The 23110-nt window shown below is 38.6% G+C and overlaps 1 protein-coding gene across 1 annotated transcript; it reads left to right on the forward strand.

The window, feature by feature from the left end:
• Nucleotides 1–1121: 1121 nt before the first annotated feature.
• Nucleotides 1122–17585, forward strand: LOC101736191 (luciferin 4-monooxygenase). Its single transcript, XM_062673168.1, has 9 exons — nt 1122–1283; nt 4864–5071; nt 5421–5625; nt 9011–9185; nt 9942–10076; nt 13502–13585; nt 14810–14956; nt 16011–16176; nt 17455–17585. Exons 1-9 carry the CDS (start codon nt 1122–1124, stop codon nt 17583–17585), a joined length of 1413 nt encoding a protein of 470 aa, XP_062529152.1.
• The last annotated feature ends 5525 nt before the right edge of the window (nt 17586–23110 follow it).

A 23110-nucleotide genomic window follows, 5' to 3' on the forward strand; every position in this document is an offset into this window, starting at 1 on the left:
GCTATGACGTTAGGCAGCGAAAAATCAATGGCGCTTATTTGTGCGACGAGGGCACGTAGCTAGCCTTTCCATATGCAGCAGACCGCTATCATGTGCGCCGCCGTATCCAAGCTCCATCCACACTGACCGCGCCCAGCTTTTAGCTCAGCTGCAATCCGGTTCAAGTACTTCTCGAAGCAATCGTGCTTTATCAAACCTGTATTGGCCAGCAGCAAAATAAGATGTCAGCGGTCGCGATTCATTCAGAGGAGCGGGTGAATGGCCTCGTGATGATCTGCAATACAGTTACATGTACTCTAGTACGAAAGAGATTGAGCCTTTAGCCGATCCTAATCATTTTTGAATTTATACTTCTTCAGGCGCGTTATGAAAAATTGATGAGAGTGAAATTTTACGATGCGCGCGCACCGTGACACAAAATTAACAGAATGAAGTTGCCCACTAAATCGCTCATTACAATACGACCGACGTAACTTGGCGAGTCTGAATATAGCCGCTGGTGAACTTTCCGAACCGTACCGAGAATCACCGAATTTATACGATGTCAAAAAAAGGGATGTCCAATATGCGTGTTTGAGGATGTTGCATAATCGTTTTTTTTTTTCAAATTGATTAAAATTTAGATAAAAAGAAAAAGAAATAAATTTAATAAAAATAAAGTATAGCTTATTACGCGCGTACATAAGTACACGCACCCTCTTTTTTAACAATAAAATAACAAAAAAAATTATGTATTCATTTCATAAACATTTACATATATATATATGCACGAATAAATTAACACTAGTTTTCCTATTTTAACTTTTGAAGTGAAACTTCTTTAGAATCGTTGTGATTTCAAACTCGATGAAACGAAAAAATAAGTCCATAGAAACACAAACACATAAATATATAGGATTCAGCCGGCGAGAGAATGAGATAGAACACATTAGACGTTCTCGGTCTCCTCTTTGTGTGACTCTTCGTAGCATCGCCACTATCGTCTACTAAACATTGTCCATATGTATGCCCCTCCTGTGTAGTGGGATAGTCAGTATATCTATATATTATTTATAAGTTTCACTTCTACCGTATGTGACTTGCACGCACGCACACTTTTTTTTTCTTTTTGTTTTCAGAAAATGAATCTTATTCCGTATATACATTCTACGGACAACGTCAGTTGGTTCGTCGATGATCTGTCCTCGAGAATCGTCGCTCAGACCGGTATCCCGTCTGACCGATTCCACCTCGGCAAATTAATATTGCAGAGCTTAAAAGACGACCCGGATTTCGTCTTGCAGGTTAGCAGATTTTATTTGATTCCCAAACCGGACTTCGGCGTGCCTTATTAGAATTAGCTTATCTCCTTTAGTTTCTGTAATCTACAAACAAGAAAAATAGTTATCTGGTGATAAAATTGGCTCGTGCTCTAAGGCATTGCATGAGATGATCCTTCAAATTTAATTCAAACAATATGTTGAAAATATCCTTGTCGAAATATTTATTTACTTATTTTCAACATACGTTTACAGGGTTGGGCCTAATCCAGTAAAGGCGAAAGCTTTTTTTGTATTGGATACTAAATACTTACATCTGTTACATAAATGTAAAATAATTATGTACAGTGTGTAATCAATAGGTCGTACCAGTACGAATGAAAGAATTTCAGTTAATTACTATGCGCTACTTTTCTTTTTTAACGGACAATTACAATATTAAATTAAAATAACAATCTAATTAAGTAAATAAAATCGGGCAGTCTGTTAGGTGATGATTGATTTTATAGTGCACACCCGATCCTCGATAGTAATTTGATTCTATATACAGTAAATGGTGCAGCGTTTTGTGTTATGTTCTTGTGAAGGCGCACAAAAGATATTTTTATTTATTTTACTTGTTCAAGCCGTCGACAAAGCAAACTTAGATACATTTGTTCCGAGTGCACTCCAAATCAAAAACTCTACAAAAAAAAGGAATAAGTGACCACGAAGTTGTAGCAGTTTTTTTTTGCTTAGATGGGTTGACGTGCTCACAGCCCACCTGGTGTTAAGTGGTTACTGGAGCCCATAGACATCTACGACGTAAATGCGCTACACACCTTGAGATATCAGTTCTAAGGTCTCAAGTATAGTTACAACGGCTGCCCCGCCCTTCGAACTGAAACGCATTACTGCTTCACGGCAGAAATAGGCAGGGTGGTGGGGGTCCTACCCGCGCGGACTCACAAGCGGTCCTACCACCAGTAAACAGTTACTCAACTGTTGATTTTACCCTTGTCTCAGATTACAAGTGATCGCTCTAGCACTACTTTTTCAAAAGAAGTCCCTTTAGCGCCTTCTACTACACCCATGGGAAGATATGGGTTAGTTCAATTCTAACCCGAAAATACTTCCACAGAAACGATAATTAAATATAAAGAACAAAATTGGTAAAATTACATTTTTCGGCAAGTTTCGACTTAGTCACGCAAATCAGTTAGTTTGATGCCATATAGTAACAAACGATCGGTTTAATATCTACTAATTGCCGTAGGTAATATTACTACTTTGAACAAAAATTCCCAAAAGTGGTAATTGGAACACCGATAAGATGAGAGTAATTATTAAAATCCGTTTATATATGTCGCAGGCAATTTGTATGATTCCGCCGTTTACAAACGGCGTCGTCATTATAAAAACGCTCGCCGCTATGTAAAATGCCGAAGGCAAAATGATAACTCGTTCAATAGTTATAATTTCGACATTGGTTGTAGTTTTAGGGTGACCATAATAAAATGCAGTTTATAATAATCAGACTTTATTTCCGTAATCAGGTACTAATGAAGATTTCAAGTAAGACTAAATTATGTGCTTTGGTTCTCTTAAAGTACTTAGTTAAAATATTTAAGTAACAAAACAACATTTAAATTACACACTTTATATACTCATGACAATAATAAAACTTCTAAGGATAATATGACACTTTCAAATAAAACAAACAGGTCGTAAGTAAAACCATATTATTTTGAAGTTTGAAGCATGGTCTTGACTCTGCTCATTAAAATCTCGAGATATAATCGGTTTAACTACGATACCTTTATTTGATATGTTACGTTTGGATTCACAAACAGGACATAACGATACGAATAAATCAATCGCTTTTCTCACACCAATAAATCTATCCTTCGTTTGATACTGAATTTTGTCTCGATCATCATGTCCGAATCTCTAACAATACATCGGAATATTCGTTTAACGGTATTACACGAACGGTTGGATCAGGGCTATCCTTTTTAAAATAAGGTAGTCCAATTCACTGATGCTCATGACCTCGTATTGTCTTGACCAGTAGTAATCTGCAGGAGTCCTCCGCGAACCAGATCCTGTGGCCACCTTAGCATTTTTTAGGTGCCGAATAACCTCAAAAATCTTACTATTTGTCCAAGGCTTTTTTACAGCTTCCATTTGAGAATTGTATATTTTTTTTAATTCACTATAATATATACCTTTAAAATCAGAATTCTTTCCTAAAATGTCTTCTCCACACGATATATTTGCACTGTTTTTAGTTATTTTTTGACGTGGTTGTTATTATGTCGATCAACAGTGGCGCGCGTGGTAAAAAATTGAACTAAGCATTTCAATTTGCCGCGGCATTATGAAAACGGCGTTTGAATTGTCGATGCTATGTTGTGGCATATTATAAAGTGACACGGCAGTTTACATTTTGCCTTCGGCATTTTACATAACGGCGAGCGTTTTTATAATGACGACGCCGTTTGTAAACGGCGGAATCTTACAAATTGCCTGCGACATATATACCGAAATTAAAATTCACCTGAAGTCATATATTATGTTACAGTGAAATCCACATCATTGTCTGTTATTGAAAATATATCACAAAATAACGCCTGATTATGCAAACGTCAAAACAGCTTCAAAATCTATGAAATATTTAGTGGCATTTCTGTTGTGTTCTCGACTACGAATAAATAATAAGTATTTATTTATTCGTAGGTTCTCGAACTTACAATTGGGTTCTTGTCAAGATAATAAATTAGGTATCTCGAAATTACCAAAAACTTTTATCTATACCATGACATTATTTCGTCTAAATAATGCCTATCGAATAGTTATACATTGCCATTTAAATTGCTGTGTCATAGGGGTTCGGATGCTTAGTTTGAAAATCAAAGGTTGGCTAGTTTAGTAGATTCCTAGCTCAGGTCTCTGTAATAACGTAGGTGATTCGGCAATGACGTTACCCATAACGCTACTTTCCGATATCATTATCAGTTTAAGATAGTTGAAGCCGCTTTTTAACTCAATCTAGTCCGTCAGAACCACGGAATAGATAAATGGTCAAAACCCTTTATTGCGCATAGATATGTTCGACGTTTATACAGCTATCTAGGAGCAGATTATCGTTTACTTTATCTTAGTATTTTTCTCGATTTACACGAGTCGTAGACTTATCGTCGAGAGTCGTATCTTTTTAAAAGGTATCTTAAAAAAAAATCTATTCATAAAATATCTATTCATTATAAAGGTATCTATTCATGGTCGGTTCATTTCATTTCAATTCATGAAAGCTATTATAAGACCTTGATCATTTACTCCCGATGGCTTATGAACTACTGGAGATCATTAAAATATTTAAGCTTCCAATTTTTGACTTCTACTGCCTTGCATAATAAATTAACGCAGGTTCCATAAAACTTCCTTTTCTGCTAATTTTTATACCTACCAAACTGCAGAAGCCTTAAGGAATTCTGATTGGATGGGTGGCAGAAATTATTTCGGCCATGCGCATCTGTATTGATGAGTCTCACGAGTCTGGAGTAAGTACATTATACAATTATCCGATATTTCGACCATAGGATATTTCGTGTCAAAATTACAGATTGATGGAGGAACAGGACAATCCGAAACAAACAAGTCAGTGTTGCAAAGGTCAATACAGTGTGCCGTTTCCTTGACCGAGCTGGGACTAAAGAAAGATGATCTCATCGTCCTTATGGGATACAATCATTTGGACTTGGCAATACCATTATACGCTGCCTTGTATCTAGGACTTGTTATTTTCAATGTAAATATGGAGATGGGAGTAGGTAAGTATTTTTTTTTATTGCTTAGATGGGTGGACAAGCTCACAGCCCATAGACATCTACAACGTAAATGCGCCACCCACCTTGAGATATAGGTTCTAAGGTCTTTGTATTCAAACCGAAAAGCATTACTGCTTCACTGCCAAAATAAGCAGGGTGGTGGTACTTACCCGTGTGGACTCACAAGAGTTCTTACCACCAGTTCAAAATTTTTGTATCTTGATCTGATTTGTACCAAAAAATTTAATTTAATTGTAATAGATCAGTTCCCGCAGTGAGAGGCACCATTTCTCTCTATGTCACCAAAGAAATATCACCACTCTCACTTTTACTTGGTTATTCATTTTTTCAGATTCACTCGAGCAAGTTTTCGCCTCAAAAAAACCAAAACTCATATTTAGTCAGAGCAAAAAAATACTTGACATAAAAAATTCACTGAAGACTTACGAGGGTGACGTCAAATTAGTTTCTTTCGATGACAACGATGAAAGGGACGTTTTAAATTTCTCTGAACTCATGAACGGCTACAAGAATGATGAAGCGATTGAAAATTTTAAGTAAGTTTCATAATTCGAAGTCTTGTTATGACGTACTCATAAAGCGTGGGTTTTCCACAAAATAGATTTAGATTTATATCGGAAGGCATGATCGGCGATGAGAGGTACAACTGATCCTTTTCCGATTCCACGGATCCATTCTCGATGCTCTTAAGCTCTTAGGCGAACTAACCCATAGACTCAGCTTACTACATTTCTTACCAGATATTCTCAGTGGGTCGCAATTCCGATCCGGTGGTAGATTCTGCAAAGCAGCATACCAGCGAAGGGGCAGGGGAAAAAACTATTGGATATTTGTAATAAAATTGGAAAACTCAAGAGAAACAAAAGAGAGATTTTGAATTTGGATTTGTCTCTGAATTTGTCAATATTCAGACACCACTTTTTTTATGTATTCAATTAACTAGCTTCAGGCATATATTACTTAACGTATTTTGAAATGAAGAGATAAGATTGAAATTGCAATCCAGATTGTTATATTAAATATTACTTATAATTTATATGGCTGTAATTTGTTTTGTGTATCAAACCATCAACTGGTCCTACCATCAACTGGTGGTAGGACCTCTTGTGAGTCCGCACGGGTAGGTACCACCATCCCGCCTATTTCTGCCATGAAGCAGTAATGCGTTTCGGTTTGAAGGGTGGCGCAGCCGTTGTAACTATATTTGAGACCTTAGAACTTATATCTCAAGGTGGATGGCGCATTTACGTTGTAGATGTCTATGGGCTTCAGTAACCACTTAACACCAGGTGGGCTGTGAGCTGGTCCACCCATCAAAGCAATAAAAAAGGCACATTTAATTGCACAATTAATGGTATTTATTTGAACAAGGAAATAAGGAGATGTGGAAATAAGGACTTTACTATTCTTCTTACTATCTTTACCGCGATGCACTTATGCCTAATTACGATTGAGGTGTCAACCTCTCACCTTTACGTCTTAGTTCAATTAGATGAATAAGATGTTTTAGTGCAATAAATATAAAAAACAAATTAATATCAAATTGATTTTCAAGGCCAACAGATCTTGACCCGGCGGAAACAATCGCTTTCATCACTGAAACCAGTGGTACCACCGGTGCTCCGAAAGGGGCTGCTCTTACGCACAAGAATTTACAAATGGCAATTAAGTCTAATTGGTGAGTTAATAACATTATAACACACATCTTACCTACCATAGATATAATGAACTTGAAAATAATTGTGACCATACTTACAATTCGTAACTATGCACAATTTGTTGATAATAATGTTATATTATAATTCTTTGAATATCTTTTTTCTTGTTGATGAAATACACTCAATGTAAGTGAAGTTTTGCATGCCCAAAATAGCATAAAAAACGTGGTTTAAAAACCGCGAATTTTCAGTGATTGTCAGGAATCATCATCATTTCAGCCCATCGCCGTCCACTGCTGAACATAGGCCTCTCCAATAGATTTCCAGTGCGACCGGTCCATTGCCACCTGCATCCAACGAGACCCAGCGCTTTTTACTAGGTCGTCGGTCCATCTAGTAGGTGGCCGTCCCACACTGCGCTTGCCAGTACGTGGTCGCCACTCCAGGATCTTTCTGCCCCATCGACCGTCCTCTCTTCGTGCTATGTGGCCGGCCCATTGCCACTTCAGTTCACTAATTCTACGGGCTATGTCAGCAACCTTCGTTCTTCTACGGATCTCCTCATTTCGGATTCGATCACGTAGAGAAATGCCGAGCATAGCCCTCTCCATAGCTCGCTGCGCGACTTTGAGCCTTCTAAAAAGATCCCTAGAATTCAATCAGGAATCACAAGATTATTTTTCCTTTTTTCCGAAATAGTCTTCATGGAAACAGAAAGAGAAACAGAAAGTTATAATATTTTCGATTAAAGTAACGAAACCTCCAAAAATTATAAAAAACCGCAAAAATTCCTCATTTAGTGAGAAATGATAATCACGTAATTTCGATGTAGGTACAATAAAATTATAATACCATGAATGACATATCGAAATATTAAAAACGAAGAATTATTAAAAAAAAATCTTCTGAGCAACACAATTCAAACGAATAATAACAATGAAAAAAAAAAGAATTTTCTGTAACTAGTGTTCGTCTAATGATATAAATACTACAATATTCACTGAAGCTCAAGATTTTTTTTAGTTCTATAAAAGGTACTAGAATATTTCCAATGTTTTTTTATGAAAACATTTAAGCTGATTAATACAAAAAGAAAAAGAAAATCGGTGGTTAACAGAGCAAAAAATGGTACATGTTTTGTCTATTTATGTAGTTATGTATGTATTTATGATATGAATACTCATATCGAGGGCTATTTAGTTTTAGTGACAACTTTACAGTGACAGTTAGAGTTATTTTTTGCAACTTTACAAGAGAGCCATTTAAAGTTTAAAAGTTGGAAAAAATAATATACTAAAAAGCTTCTTCAACTATTTGAATAGAGAAAACATAACTGAAGTTCAATTAAAAACATCGAATTGTTGATACTGATACCAAATAAAACGGAGCTTTAATTACAAGGATAAATCGTCTTTTTGCATTAAAAGTATACAATTTCCAATAATATTCGAAATTGAGTTAATATGCGGAATCATTTGGTATCCCCAGTATTTCAATCAGTGATCAATCAATCACCAGTATTTTTCTAATATATACTGTTAAAAGAGCGTAGCTTAGTTTTAATTTTTTTTTAGTTAACCTATGTTTTGACTACTAATAATTAACCAAATTAATACATAATTTTATCTTACTTTAAAAGGCAGATAATGTAACAGGTAAAAAATAAAGAAATAAAATGTTGAAAAGATGATTAATATTATAAAATATATCACATGTTAAGCCTTTGAAACACTCTCCTGCAAAATTAGTACGTTTTGACATTATCTATATATTAATACGTGAAGCAATAACGTTTTACGAAAATTCGCGGACGGAGGAGTATGAAATTTTGCACAATGCTAATATATTTTTTTTAAATGCATAAAAAGATACATTAAATCAATAAAGAAAACATTACACACACTACATACCATGTATTTGACGCATACACGCATACTATTTATTGTCAAACTTTTGTTCTTGACGTCTGTAGTCAAATTGAGAATAGATTAATATATTGTTTGTCTTTGTTAATATTTTTTATAGTCTTGGCGAAATTTGTGATTATAGAAGTATAAAATACAATCATAATAGTGTACAAACTTACAATTCCAATTAATTATAGTCGAATTTCGACTACTGCGGGACCTCTAGTGCAGCTTTAATGCGAGAAGACGAAATGTAGCGTATTAAGCGAATTGTCGGTTAAACCAAACAGCCGCTCACTTCTCGATATGATTTCTCTCGTTATACATAATTCTTTAAAGCCTATTTTCGGTTTTAGGCTACGATTTGATAAATTTCCGACACCTACAAGGTCACCGTTAATACTAACACCGATTCATTGGATCTCGGCTGGATTGCATTTCGTGTTCTCGCCGATATTGCGATACACGAGGACTCAGTCATCAAAGCCAACGACTAGAGAACACGTTTATCATCTAATTAATACATATAAGGTATAATCTAAGATATAATAAATTTTGAAGTCGTCGTGGCCTAAAAGATAAGACGTCCGGTGCATTCGTATGTAGCGATGCACCAGTGTTCGAATCCCGCAGGCGGGTACCAATTATTTCTAATGAAATACGTACTCAACAAATGTTCACGATTGACTTCCACGGTGAAAGAACAACATCGTGTAATCAAAATTAAACTCGCAAAATTATAATTTGCGTAATCACTGGTGGCAGGACCTCTTGTGAGTCTGCACGGGTAGGTACCACCGCCCCGCCTATTTCTGCTGTGAAGTAGTAATGCGTTTCGGTTTGTGGGGTGGGGTAGCCATTGTAACTATACTGAGATCTTAGAACTTATATTTCAAGGTGGGTGGCGCATTTATGTTTTAGATGTCTATCGGCTATCATTTTCAATGGTGTGGGTTCATGAGAAGCGTTTCCGATCCGGTGGTAGATTCTGCGAAGCACTGCTCTTGCTAGGGTCAGTGTTAGCAACACCTCCGGTTTGAGCCCCGAGAACTCACCTAAGCAGTAGGGCAACGCTGAAATAATCTATATCAGGATGGAAAGGAAAAGAAGAAAAATTGATAGGCAGGTCATTCGTGACTCAATATTACTGAAACTTCGATCTTATTATACCCGCAGGGTATCGTAATTATCGATCTTAAATCCCGTACACTCATCAATGATATAAAGAAAGTAATTTGTTTACCCTTATTTCATTGATTTTTAAAAGAAAATGGTCTTAATTTACAGCCAACACACTTGATAACCACTACGCCCTATATCCTTGCGCTTTTGGAAAACCGAGGTCAATGCGACTTCGACAGTTTTGAATTCATTCATGTCGGCGGTTGTCCCCTAACAAAAGACGTATCAGATTATTTAAACGTGAGTATTTAAATATACTGAACTAGCGTGTTTAGTATTGGGGTGATAAAACACGTAAGGTATAAGTTTATCAAAAGTGCCAGAGGACGTGCAGGAGCAAATTTCTTATTAGGAACCAGAGAGATAATACTATCTACTTAAGTAAGTATACTAATAATATTATAAAGCTGAAGAGTTTATTTGCTTGAACGCGCTAATCTCAGGAACTAATGGTCCTATTTGAAAAATTCTTTCAGTATTTGATAGCCCATTTATTAAGGAAGCTTATAGGCTATATAACATCACGCTAAGGCCAATACAAGCGGAGCACCAATAAATAGTGTTACAAAACCCTTTTTGTTCCCCTTTTGAGAGCTTCCGCTGCGTGCGCTGCAGAAACGGTTAAAGTTTCGTTAAAATAATGTAGGACAGAATGATTCCCCTTTAAAAGATCTAAAAAAAGTCCGCGACAGCATAATTATGTCTATATGTTAAGGTTGGCTCACTATAACGTTTTTTATGCTAACCAAATTTGTTCTAAAATAAAGCATTATTTGTGAACTATTTCCACGCGGACGAAGTTGCGGGCAAAAGCTAGTCATTTATATGTTCTAACTAGCTGTCGGCTGCGGTTTCATCTGCGGTCCAGTCCGGTACAGGACAAATGTCAACTGCAGTATATATATGTATGTGTGTAGCTTTACGTGGTAATGTAATTTTTCCGGAATAAACCGCACCTATGTTACTCTCTCCTGTCTATGTTAGTCCGTTGCTTCGTTTCGCCGTGAAAGAAGGACAAATAAACTTCTACATGCTTGGTTTTTGTTTACCTATTTTCAATAACTAATTATCTATACTAATATATAAATCTACAGTGGTTTTTACGGATGTTCTGTTATAACTATTGAACCATGCATCCGATTGACTTGAAACTTGGTATCCATGTAGAAAATACATGTACTTAATGGATATTTATATGACTGTTGGACTCCTTACACCAGTTGCGGGGGTGTTAATGATGAGAATCTTTGTGGGGGTGAGAAATAATAATGTTAATTTTAAATGCCCAGCGAAGCGGACGGGTCCAGCTAGTTATATCCCAGTACAACGGTGTTTAAGAGATTTCTTTGTTGGTTCCCTTTTATGTCCATTTATCATTTAGCAATTTTATATGTCTACAGAAAACATTACCAAACGTGTACGTGACTGTTGGGTACGGACTGAGCGAGGCGGCTAGTGTTGCATTTTAAAGTCGATCACCTCCACTGGGATCTTTAGGACAGCCAATCGCAAACTTCAACTATCGCGTAAGTTCATAAAGGCATAGATTTTTTTTAATCTTCGCTTCGCTCGAGGGATCCACCCAGAGACTAGCTCATGTATGCGGAAGAAGGCCCAGAGACAGAAGTCCAATCCCTTGGTCGGACCAGATACGCTCCACTCTCAATACTTCAGTCAACGTCGCTATCCACACAGCCGAGGATAGGCAGGAATGGCGCAGGATAATACAGGAGAAAGTTGTTAGAGGAGGCCACGACCCTCAGCATTGAAGATTATCGATGCAGGGAGGAGGAGAGCTCATGTTATGTACGAGCGGGCTGATGTGGACCCCACGAGCACCTACACAACATAGCACGCAACATCACCTGATGGTTGGAAATTGCCAAGGGAGGTTGGTCCAACCAGAGTAGTATAGTAGCGCTACCAATGAGTGCCCCCGTGGGACTGAGCGGTCCCCACTTGTCAGTCCCTCCACACCTTTGGACCGAAGGTTCCTCAATATATATTTTTTATTGCTTAGATGCGTGAATGAGCTCACAGCCCACCTGGTGTTAACTGGTTACTGGAGCCCATAGACATCCACAACGTAAATGCGCCACCCACCTTGAGATATAGTATAGTAACAACGGCTGCCCCACCCTTCAAGCCGAAACGCATTACTGCTTCACGGCAGAAATAGGCAGGGTGGTGGTACCCACCCGCGCGGACTCACAAGAGGTCCTACCACCAGTTATTCTCTCAGCCCACTGAGTTTCTGACCTGATCTTCTCAGTGGATTGCGATTCCGATCCGGTGGTAAATTCTGCAAAGTACTGCTCACAATGGGCCTTATGAGAAGGCTCAAGGTCACCCAAAGAGCAACGGCTATGCTCGGAGATCAAATCAGAAATGAGGAGATTCGCAGGAAAACCATGGTAACCGACATAGCCCAAAGGATTTCGGCATTGAAGTGGCAGTGGGCAGGACACATTGCTCGTAGAACGGATGGCCATTGGGGCCAGAAAGTTCTTGAGTGGCGACTGCATACCGGAAGACAGCGTGGGTAGGCCTCCCACAAGATGAACTGACGATCTATTGAGGTTCGCGGGGATCCGCTGGATGCAGGCAGCGCAGGACCGGTCTTTGTGGCGAGGCTTGGGGGAGGCCTATGTCCAGCGGTGGACATCTGTGGGCTGATTTATTAGACTGCTCAATGCTTATTCAAAGGCCATTTTTAACAAATTGGACAGACAACTCCTACTCCTACAGCCGGATGTGCTTGATGTAGACGCACTAGATGTGCTACGCTAGTATCGGCTTTCATTCTGAACTTAAGTTAGGTACATACACTGCCCGTGCCCTTTCAATCTTGCATTATTTCTTAACTTGTGTTATTTCTATTTCAATATTGGTGGTAAAACCTCTTGAGAGTCCGCGCGCGGAGGTACCACCACCCTGCCTATTTCTGCCGTGAAGCAGTAATGCGTTTCGGTTTGAAGGGTGGGACAGCCGTTGTAACTAAACTGAGACCTTAGAACTTATATCTCAAGGTGGGTGACGCATTTACGTTGTAGATGTCTATGGGCTCCAGTAATCACTTAACACCAGGTAGGCTGTGAGCTCGTCCACCCATCTAAGCAATAAAATGGACAAATTTTTTTTTGGGACATTTTTCATGATATCTTTCCCAGTAATATCCAAAGGCTAGTCTTTGATATAGGTACGAACATTGTTTTGTAATTCCCAGTAGCCCTTTCTCAAACGGCTATATTTAATATTTCTTGACATCTTCACGTTTAATTTATATAGGTAATTGTTTCAAATACTTCAAGCATGAATGAATATAATGAAAGACTTAATTGCTTTTTCTGTAATATAAATAAGATTTTATTGACAGTAAAAAAAATTAAACTATAATAAATGTATCTTACAATATATTCACTTACCTGTAATATAAATAAGAAAACAACATTTAAAGTCATTTAAATCAAAATTTTAAACAATATTAATAACTGTGCATGACTGTAACACACTCTCTTTACTGAATAACAGTTGAGTGAGCCCGTCCAAGAAAAATCTTTTTAAAACTAAAGAGATTTTTCTTTACATTTTCATTGAATAAAATTAAAATTAAGATTACTATACAAAAATGAGAATGTTAACGTTTTTTAAAAATATTTTTCCAGTTGATTGATATTACAACGCAAAAAGACATAACAGAACCCAATATACAGGGCGAATTATGGTTGAAGGGACCCACGATCTTTAAGGTAAAACAGTATTTAAATTCAATCGCTTCAATTAACTTATTTATTATTTCTCACTATTGCACTATATCATACACATAAATTGATTGATATTGGTATGGTTAAATACCCAAATGAATAGAATATACGTTATGCGTCAAAATATAATTCAACATCAAAAATTACATACAATTTTACACACCGACGCGCTAATGTGCACTATTAAAATCTCACGTCCTTACGGATCCATCAGATCCAATAATCTTTGCATTAGACGCCTTTAGCTCTAACACTAGGAGCAGGCTTAGGGACCCCGGTAACCGTACTCGTCGAACTCGACAAAGAGTTCGCCGTGCAACCTAACCCATGAATCAGCTCGCTGAGTTTCTCGCCGGATCTTCTCAGCGGGTCGCGATTCCGATCCGGTAGTAGATTCATTCGCGAAGCAGCTGCTCTTGAGTTGTTAGGTCTCCTTCGGAGGCGCTCGAATAGGTGTTAGCAAATCCCACCCCTTCTGGCTGAGCCTTTGCTCGCCCACCTGTCCTGGTGAAACTGGAAAGGCCTCCGGGCCACCAGTAATCATTCAAACATAAAAAAAAAGAAATTAAATGATTTCAATTTGAAAAAAGTTTCACCCAAAAATCTCAAACCATGAAGGTTCTATGTCTTTTTTCTTTTTTTTTTTTTTCCTACCTAAGCTGAGAGCCTTCAGAGGCTATTTCAGCGTAACCCTAACGTTTGTAGGTGAGCTCACGGGGCTCAAACCTGATGACGTTGCTAACACGAACCCTAGCAAGAGCCGTGCTTCGCAGAATCTACCACCGGATCGGAAACGCGACCCACTGAGAAGATCCGGCGAGAAACTCAGTGGGCTTATGTCATTTGAAATACCTATTACAATAAAATGGCAATTTCATACTTTAACCCCTATTACTTTTTAAGAGTGAGCCAGAATTACTTCAAGATCAACTAAGTTAAAAATATATAATCTTGAAGCCTTTTACGTAGGAACGACTTCAGTTTGCTTGTCGCCACAGACAAGCCCAATAACAAAGCTAGAAGCAGTTTTAGTCCATTTGACTATTACACTTAATTTATTTTCCCATGCAAATGTTATTTTCGCCTATTATTTAATTTTATTAGATTTGAAAGTAATATTTGGCAATTTCTACAAAACGAAAACATACGACTTGAGCAAATAAAAAATAAAAAACCGTGTATTTAACAATTTATTTAAAACATTTACAGGAATATTACAATGACCCCGAAAATACAAAAGCAGCATTTTCAGAAGATGGCTGGTTTAAAACCGGCGATATTATGTACAGAGATGAAAATTATAATTTCTTCTTTGTTGATCGAGTTCAATTGTTAATTCACTATAAGAATTATCAGGTAATTTATAGCATAAAATTTGAAATCCAAATACCTAAAAACAAAAAAAAATTGGTGTAATTTATATCATAATAATAATAATAATAATGTTTTTATTGCAAGTAACCATGACTCATATAAATTGTTAATAAGACCTATGTTAGTAGTTATATTTACATCACAATGAATTACTGTCGTAACATCCCATGGTAGATGGCACCACAGTGACCCATGTATACACAGTCCAGCCTGCTTGCGATCATGCTCAGGATACTGTTGGAGCTGGCCCTCACTCTGCTTACCAGAGATGCACACCTCTTACGCATGGTAGCGTAAAAACAATCTATGTGCGCGTCTGCAAACATCCCTGATGCGCTACAAAAGCGGGGCAGCACCACCAGTACCCTAAACGCGTTATTATATTGAACACGGAGAGCGTTGTACGATCTTTGAGTATATCATATCGCAGCATCCATTTGTTTTTGGAACGAAGTTCCTTATGGGACGATGCGGAGGGGTACCCTAACCGAGAAAAAACGTCCGTAACGTAAGATTTTTATTAGTAATGCACACGTGTACGACTTAACTTTGTAATAACGTACAAAAAATAACATGTTTTTTTATCATTCATTGACCACGATCTCAGAGCGTTCGTTTGCGCAATACACTAACTCTTATGCAAACAACCGTGAATGAAGTGTACCACAATAAGTTCGCACGTTACCGAATGACCGTGGGTTGTTGCGAAACCTCCAGTTTTATTTTCTTTATACCTCGAATAGAATTTAAAATTAATATTTTTATAATAAGGAACTTCGTTCCTATCCGGTGTCCCACGACACCACACATCTTTTTTTAATATGGAAACATAACAATTTGTTGTTTATTGTTAGTTTTACCAACCGTTCGATTTTCGACATGACCTAAAAAAAACTTACAAAGCTAAGGTTCCGGGGTTAAGAACTACGAGACGCGTTTAACAGTTTATTTGCATCTACAACAGCCAATACTAAACAATCTTACTTATAGTCTAGTTAATAAGCTAGTTTAAGCCAGGATTTTTTCCAAATTTTAGATATCACCGCTTGAAATAGAGAAGGTCATTCGCCAGCATCCGGGTGTGTTGGACGTCATAGTCACCAGTGTCACGGACGTCCAGCGCGAGGAGCTGCCGTGCGCTTGTGTCGTGCTTAAAGAGGGACATCGCGTCACCGAACAGGAAATCAAGGACTTGGTTAAAGGTATCATACGATTGCAGTATGACCGTAGTAATGTAAATAGATACATAGTGGTGAATATAAATCGCATGAGGATTAGTTTAGTAGAGATTAGTAGTCGAAGTAATCGTGGCCTAAACGATAAGACGTCCGGTGCATTCGTATCGAGCGATGCGACGGTGTTCGAATCCCGCAGGCGGGTATCAATTTTTCTAATGAAATACGTACCAAAGAAATGTTGACGATTGACTTCTACGGTGAAGGAATAACGTCGTGTAATAAAAATCAAAACCGCAAAATTATAATTTGCGTAATTACTGGTGGTAGGACCTCTTGTGAGTCCGCGCGGGTAGGTACCACCAACCGGCCTATTTCTGCCGTGAAGCAATAATGCGTTTCGGTTTGAAGGGTGGGGCAGCTGTTGTAACTATACTTGAGACCTTAGAACTTATATCTGAAAGTGGGTGGCGCATTTACGTTGTAGAGGTCTGTGGGCTCCAGTAACCACTTAACACCAGGTGGGCTGTGGCTCGTCCACCCACTTAAGCAATAAAAAAAAGTTTAGTGCGACTGACCCGCCAGCAAACAGAAAAAGGTCAGAAGCGACTCATAACGTATTCCGGAGTCTTCGCAGATGACACTTTCTAGCCATGTTCTAATGTGATGTTAAATAAAAATGAAAGCGCGCCGTGAATTACTTGACACAAATTAAGTAGGTATCTAGTCGTTTTAAATTTTCCCCCTACGCCGATTGACATAAATGCTTGATGCCAATTTCCATAAACCAGAGGTCCCGCAGTAGTCGAATTTCGACTATAATTAATTGGAATTGTAAGTTTGTACACTATTATGATTGTATTTTATACTTCTATAATCACAAATTTCGCCAAGGCTACACTATAAAAACTTATGAATAAAGACAAACAATATTTAAACTATTCTTAATTTGACAACAGACGTCAAGAACAAAAGTTTGACAATAAATATAATGCATGCGTGTGTGCGTCAAATACATGGTAATGGTGTGTGTAATGTTTTCTTTATTGATTTAATGTATCTTTTATGCATTATTTAAAAAATATATTAGCATTGTGCACTTCTTCTCGATATTCTGTATAAGTGTGGAAAATTTCAAACTCCTCCGTCCGCGCAATTTTCGTAAAAAGGGATACAAAGTTTTTGCTTCACGTATTAATATATAGATGCTCGTTCTTTTATTCTGTCAAAACGTTGCCTCTTTACCTAAAACACTTTTGATCGTAGATTGTCATGTACAACGCGTGTCATTTTATAAATTTGCAGATTCGCTTTCGGATCCAAAACAATTGAGAGGCGGAGTTATTTTCCTAAAAGAAATGCCGACGACTCCTCAACTTAAAATTGACAGAAGGAAAATAAAGGAATTTGTGATTAACACTGTGAGGGAAGCATAAAAATATCACATATTTTACCTTTCATCATTTTTATTTTTACTACTATTTTATTGATTTATCCCATTGTTTCTTTTTTTTGCATTTATAAAACATCTAAAATTATAATGTCAATATTAAAATGTTTTTTTCGGTTTATAAATAAAATTCATATTTATAAAAATGTGTTTTTTTTTTTTTTTATTGCCTTTGTAGGCAGACGGGCATACGGCCCACCTGATGGTGAGTGGTTACCGTCGCCCATGGACTTCAGCAATGCCAGGGGCAGAGCCAAGCCGCTGCCTACCGTTGTGTCCGTTGATGAGCTCCAAAAGAATTCATCCGACGGGGACTTGTCTTATTACAGTACAATAGAAGGTCTGTGGGCGCTATCAACAATTAACACTTGTGTTTAGTAGAAGTAGCTTTAGTCTTCTTTTTTTATGATTGAAATATTAACTTTTGCAAAATTTTAACTTTTGCAAAGTTTACTCAACGAGAAAAAAACTTGCTTTAAATAAAATTTCATTTCATTAAAAATAAAACATTTGCGCAAAAAAAAAACAAGTATTTTTTTTATTTTTTTTTTATTTATTGCTTAGATGGTTGGACGAGCCCACAGCCCACCTGGTGTTGAGTGGTTACTGGAGCCCATAGACATCTACAACGTAAATGCGCCACCCACCTTGAGATATAAGTTGTAAGGTCTCAGTATAGTTACAACGGCTGCCCCACCCTTCAAACCGAAACGCATTACTGCTTCACGGCAGAAATAGGCAGGGCGGTGGTACCTACCCGCGCGGACTCACAACAGGTCCTACCACCAGTACCAGTAAGTAATCTTACTGACTCTCTTGTAACTTTATAGTATCGCTTTTTAATTTTTCATTCATCATTATCAACATTCATTTGGATTTAATCATGTTTCAAATTACAGTAGTGGTATATATATATAATGTATACTCGTAGTATCTATAGAGATAACTTAAGTTGTTGAGTTCAATAAAAAATACCTAAAGCGTTTATGTTTTATTTATTATCACTCTTTTCTTAGCTCACACCATGTACGCTTGGGTGAAACGGAATCTTTGAACGTCATTTTTACCAATATCAATTCGTCCGATTTACTTGAAATTTTCAGGTGCTTCAATAATCGACTACAGTACAATGATTTTATAATTTCGCTCTAATAATGCTGATCAGTATCAACAGAATCAAAAAGAAAAGAAAATTAATAGCTAGCTCCGTATGCTACGAGTATTTAAGCGTTTTATTTTAGTTTTTAAACTATATATTTATTAATTTTTATTTTTTTATTGCCTAGTGGGGTGGAAGAGCTCACAGCCCACCTGGTGTCAAGTGGTTACTGGAATCCATACACATCTACAACGTAAATGCACCAACCAACTTGAGATATAAGTTCTAAGGTCTCAATATAGTTATAATGTCTGCCCCACCCTTCACACCGAAACGCATTACTGCTTCACGGCAGAAATAGGCAGGGTGGTGGTACCTACCCGTGCGGACTCACAAAAGGTCCCACCACCAGTAAATACTATAACATTCTAATCATACTTTATTGTTCTCGCTGTTTAGACGCACTAAGGGTTCAACAAGTTTTTATTTATTTTTTTATTGCTTAGCTGTGTGGACGAGCTCACAGCCCACCTGATGTTAAGTGGTTACTGGAGCCCATAGACATCTACAACGTAAGTGCGCCACACACCTTGAGATATAGTTCTAAGGTCTCAGTATAGTCACAACGGCTGCCCCACCCTTCAAACCGAAACGCATTACTGCGTCACGGCAGAAATAGGCGGGGCGGTGGTACCTACCCGTGCGGACTCACAAGAGGTCCTACCACCAGTAATTACGCAAATTATTATTTTGCGGGTTTCATTTTTATTACACGATGTTATTCCTTCACCGTGGAAGTCAATCGTGAACATTTGTTGAGTACGTATTTCATTAGAAAAATTGGTACCCGCCTGCGGGATTCGAACACCGGTGCATCGCTTCAACACGAATGCACCGGACGTCTTATCCGTTAGGCCACGACGAAAGTCCACAAGTGATAAATTGATGTTGAATTTCATGGACATCACAGTGTAAATGCCAATACAAATTGTCACACAATGTCAAAGCCCCAAAACTATATTCTAGGCCCTTTCATAAATGAACACATGATTGCTGTGCGGTAGAAATAGGCAGGATTTTCGGTGGGAACTCACAACATACCATCGGTAATAATTGAAAGGATTTTGATTAAATAGCAGAATCTTAGTTGGGCGTACCAGTCATTTCAATAAATGGCTGCGCTCATTACAAAACCCAATAAAAATGACAATTTCATTTTTCGAATTTACTCATATTTGAAGCAAATCATAACTTTACCGTTAACAGAACTCACTGCAGAGGAAAGGTAGAGGAAGAGGTAGAACTAAGAAGAAATGGATGGATTGCCTGAAAGACGATATGTGTAAGAGGGGAGTGAGCGCAGAAATAGTATAATTGGTTGGGGAATAAGTTTCTTCGCATTTTTTAAGAAAATTCATAACATTACCATGATAGAGGAGTATGGAAGGAGAAAACATGTTGCGCCGACCCCAGGTGACTGGGAGAAGGGCAGGAGAATGATGATGAGGACTCACTGCACACCCACAGGATACATACTAACAACTTACCTATTTCTGCCGCGAAGCAATGGTCTATTTTATTAGCACAGGGCAGCCATTACCTGATTTATTTCTTATAACTCGAGCTAAGCGTTTCGATTAAATCTAAGAGCATGAATTGTCCAGATCGTGTGTATTGAACTTTATTCCAATATATCAATCAAATCCCAATGACAATGTGACCCGGCCGCGATACAGATACGGGGCGGTATGAATGAACTTATGTGGCTATTACAATGACATTTCAATCAATACATTTTATATCCGGTATATGTTAAAAGACAGTAATAAAGATAAAAAGGGGATATCTAAAGAAAAGTAATAATATAACGTAAGCCACGGGTTTTAAGAGTCATTTTCTGTGTACCCTGAACATTATCATACAAAGATTGGCTAATGTAAAAAAACGTTTTGTAACTGTACTAAAAAACAAAACTGGGTTGATACAATAAAAGATAACAATTTTATTTAAAAAAATTCTTGATACGATAATGGTTCGGTCCCAAAAATCGGAATCAATAGGATCGATACTTGATTACAGTGTATTACGACGTATTGTGATCCAGAATATCGATAAAAAGCACTTAGATCGAAAAATCCCTATTTTCGCTTATTTTTCCGAAACTGCTAAATTGGGATTAATTTGGAACAGAAGCTATGTTATCGTCATTTAAATATTTAAACGTCAATTGTTAGAAGTTAAATGATAAAAAAAAGATTGCTTATTTATTACGGCTACCTTTCATCTCACTGCTGAGCATGAGTCTACGCCCACGCGATCATGTGGGTGTAGGCGGAAACTCAGTTAACGGAATCATATTTTTAACTACTTCACGGCAGAAATAAGCAGCGTGGTAGTATCTACCCATGCGGACTCCAAGACGTCCAGACGTACCAGTCGATAATTACGCAAATTATAATTTTGCAAGTTTGATTTTTCTTACACGACGTTATTTCTTCACCGTGACATTTGTCAAGTATGTTTTTCATTAGAAAAATTGGTACTTGTCTTAGGGATTCGAACACTGGCGCATCGCAAAATACGAATGCATAGGAAGCCTTATCCGTTAGGCCATTGAAGCATTACTGGTGGCCCGGAGGCCTTTCCAGTTTCACCAGGACGGGTGGGCGAGCAAAGGCTCAGCCAGGAGAGGTGAGATTTGCTAACAGCTGCCCGAGCGCCTTCGAAGGAGACCTAACAACTCAGGAGCAACTGCTTCGAGAATAAATCTACTACCGGATCGGAATGGCGACCCACTGAGAAGATCTGGTGAGAAACTCAGCGGGCTGATGCATGGGTTAGGTTGCACGTCGAGCTCTTTACCGAGTTCGACGAGTACGGCTACCGGGGCCCTGGCCCTAAGCCTGCTCCTAGTGTTAGAGCTGAAGGCATCTAATGCAAGAGTTATTGGATCTGATGGATTCGCAAGGACGTATCTAGGGCAACTACGGTGACTGGCTCCTACGTGATCAGGATCCGAGGAGTAGTTAGCGGCGACAACGACAAGGCGACTATCATGATACATAGCCTTATCGAAGTAACGTTCCGACGCTGACTTCATGTGTTTGCGGATCGATTCGAGGCCCAGGTCGTCGTGCAGATCGACGTCCCTTACGAACCACGGAGCCCCGACGGCTAACCTACAAAAGCGGGACTGTAGGGATTGGAGGGTGTCCATGTGTGTGCGGGCCGCGTAAGCGAACATCACACTCGCGTAAATCATGACGGGTCTTATGCACACCTTGTTCCGAAGGGACATTTTACTCCGCTTACATATCATGGGGTAAAGAGAATAAACGCGGCACGCTCGCGAATTGATTTTACATGCGGGCGGAATGTCATCGATGCATCCAGGGTAACGCCCAGGTACTTGACCTTCCTGGCCCAGGGTATGGATTGACTAAAGAGAGTAATCGGGGGTGTGAGATTCCTCCTCCTAATACGGGAGGAAATCCGTGTGGAGCTTCCCCTCTGAAATAGCACCGCAGTACTTTTCGCTGGGTTGATGTCTATGCGCCATTTTCGGAACCACTGTCCTAGGGCTACGGCTGCGCTCTGAAGCTTCTTTGCGATTAGGGACTTGTTTCTACTCGAATAGTAAACAGTCGTGTCGTCGGCGAATAAAGCTAACTGGGTCGGCGGCGACCGGGGAATATCGTTGACGAATAAGCTAAATAGGAGGGGCGAGAGGACAGAGCCTTGCGGGACTCCAGCCGTGAGAGGTCGCGGGGAGGAGCGGGTTCCCTCGACTCGATATCGAAAAGAGTGGTTCGACAAGAAGTCCCGTATGATGAGCACGAGACTATCCGGCACGCCCATGTTGAATAGTTTGAAAATCAAACCGTTGTGCCAGACTTTGTCGAACGCTTTTGCGACGTCGAAGAATAGAGCTCCCGTGTATAACGGTTTTGGTTGATTAAGCCCCACAAGAATGTGCTCCGTGAGGCGGTGCACCTGTTAAACGCATGAGTGATTTGTACGGAATCCGAATTGTTCATCGATGAGAATGCCCTTGGATGAGACGAAGTCTCTGAGGCGTTTGTAGAGCAGACGCTCATACAGTGATGGTGATCGGGGGTGTGAGATTTCTCCTCCTAACGCGGGAGGTAAATTCGTGGTATTCCCCTTTGAAATAGCACCGCTGTGCTTTTCACTGGGTTAATGTCTAACGATGTCCTAATGTTGCTCGAAGCGAACACCTCAATCCCACATCCTCGCAAAGAAAAGAATTGATATTATCGACTTTACGTAACACTTGTGACCAAATTTTCTGCTGTAAAAAAGTATTTGTTTTTTGTATGCTTGCGTCATCGCTTTGCAACTACGACGCTGATAAAACGTTACTTTTTATCTAACGCACGCTTAACACATGA

The sequence above is a fragment of the Bombyx mori genome, chromosome 16 (genome assembly GCF_030269925.1).
Source record: "Bombyx mori chromosome 16, ASM3026992v2".
In the NCBI taxonomy this organism is placed as follows: Eukaryota; Metazoa; Arthropoda; class Insecta; order Lepidoptera; family Bombycidae; genus Bombyx; species Bombyx mori.

Coding starts and splice junctions, on each gene's coding strand:
- LOC101736191 (XM_062673168.1), top strand. CDS start 1,122: ATGAATCTTATTCCGTATATACATTCTACGGACAACGTCAGTTGGTTC. Junction 13,586..14,809: donor AGGGACCCACGATCTTTAAG/GTAAAACAGTAT, acceptor AAACATTTACAG/GAATATTACAATGACCCCGA. Junction 14,957..16,010: donor TTCACTATAAGAATTATCAG/GTAATTTATAGC, acceptor TCCAAATTTTAG/ATATCACCGCTTGAAATAGA.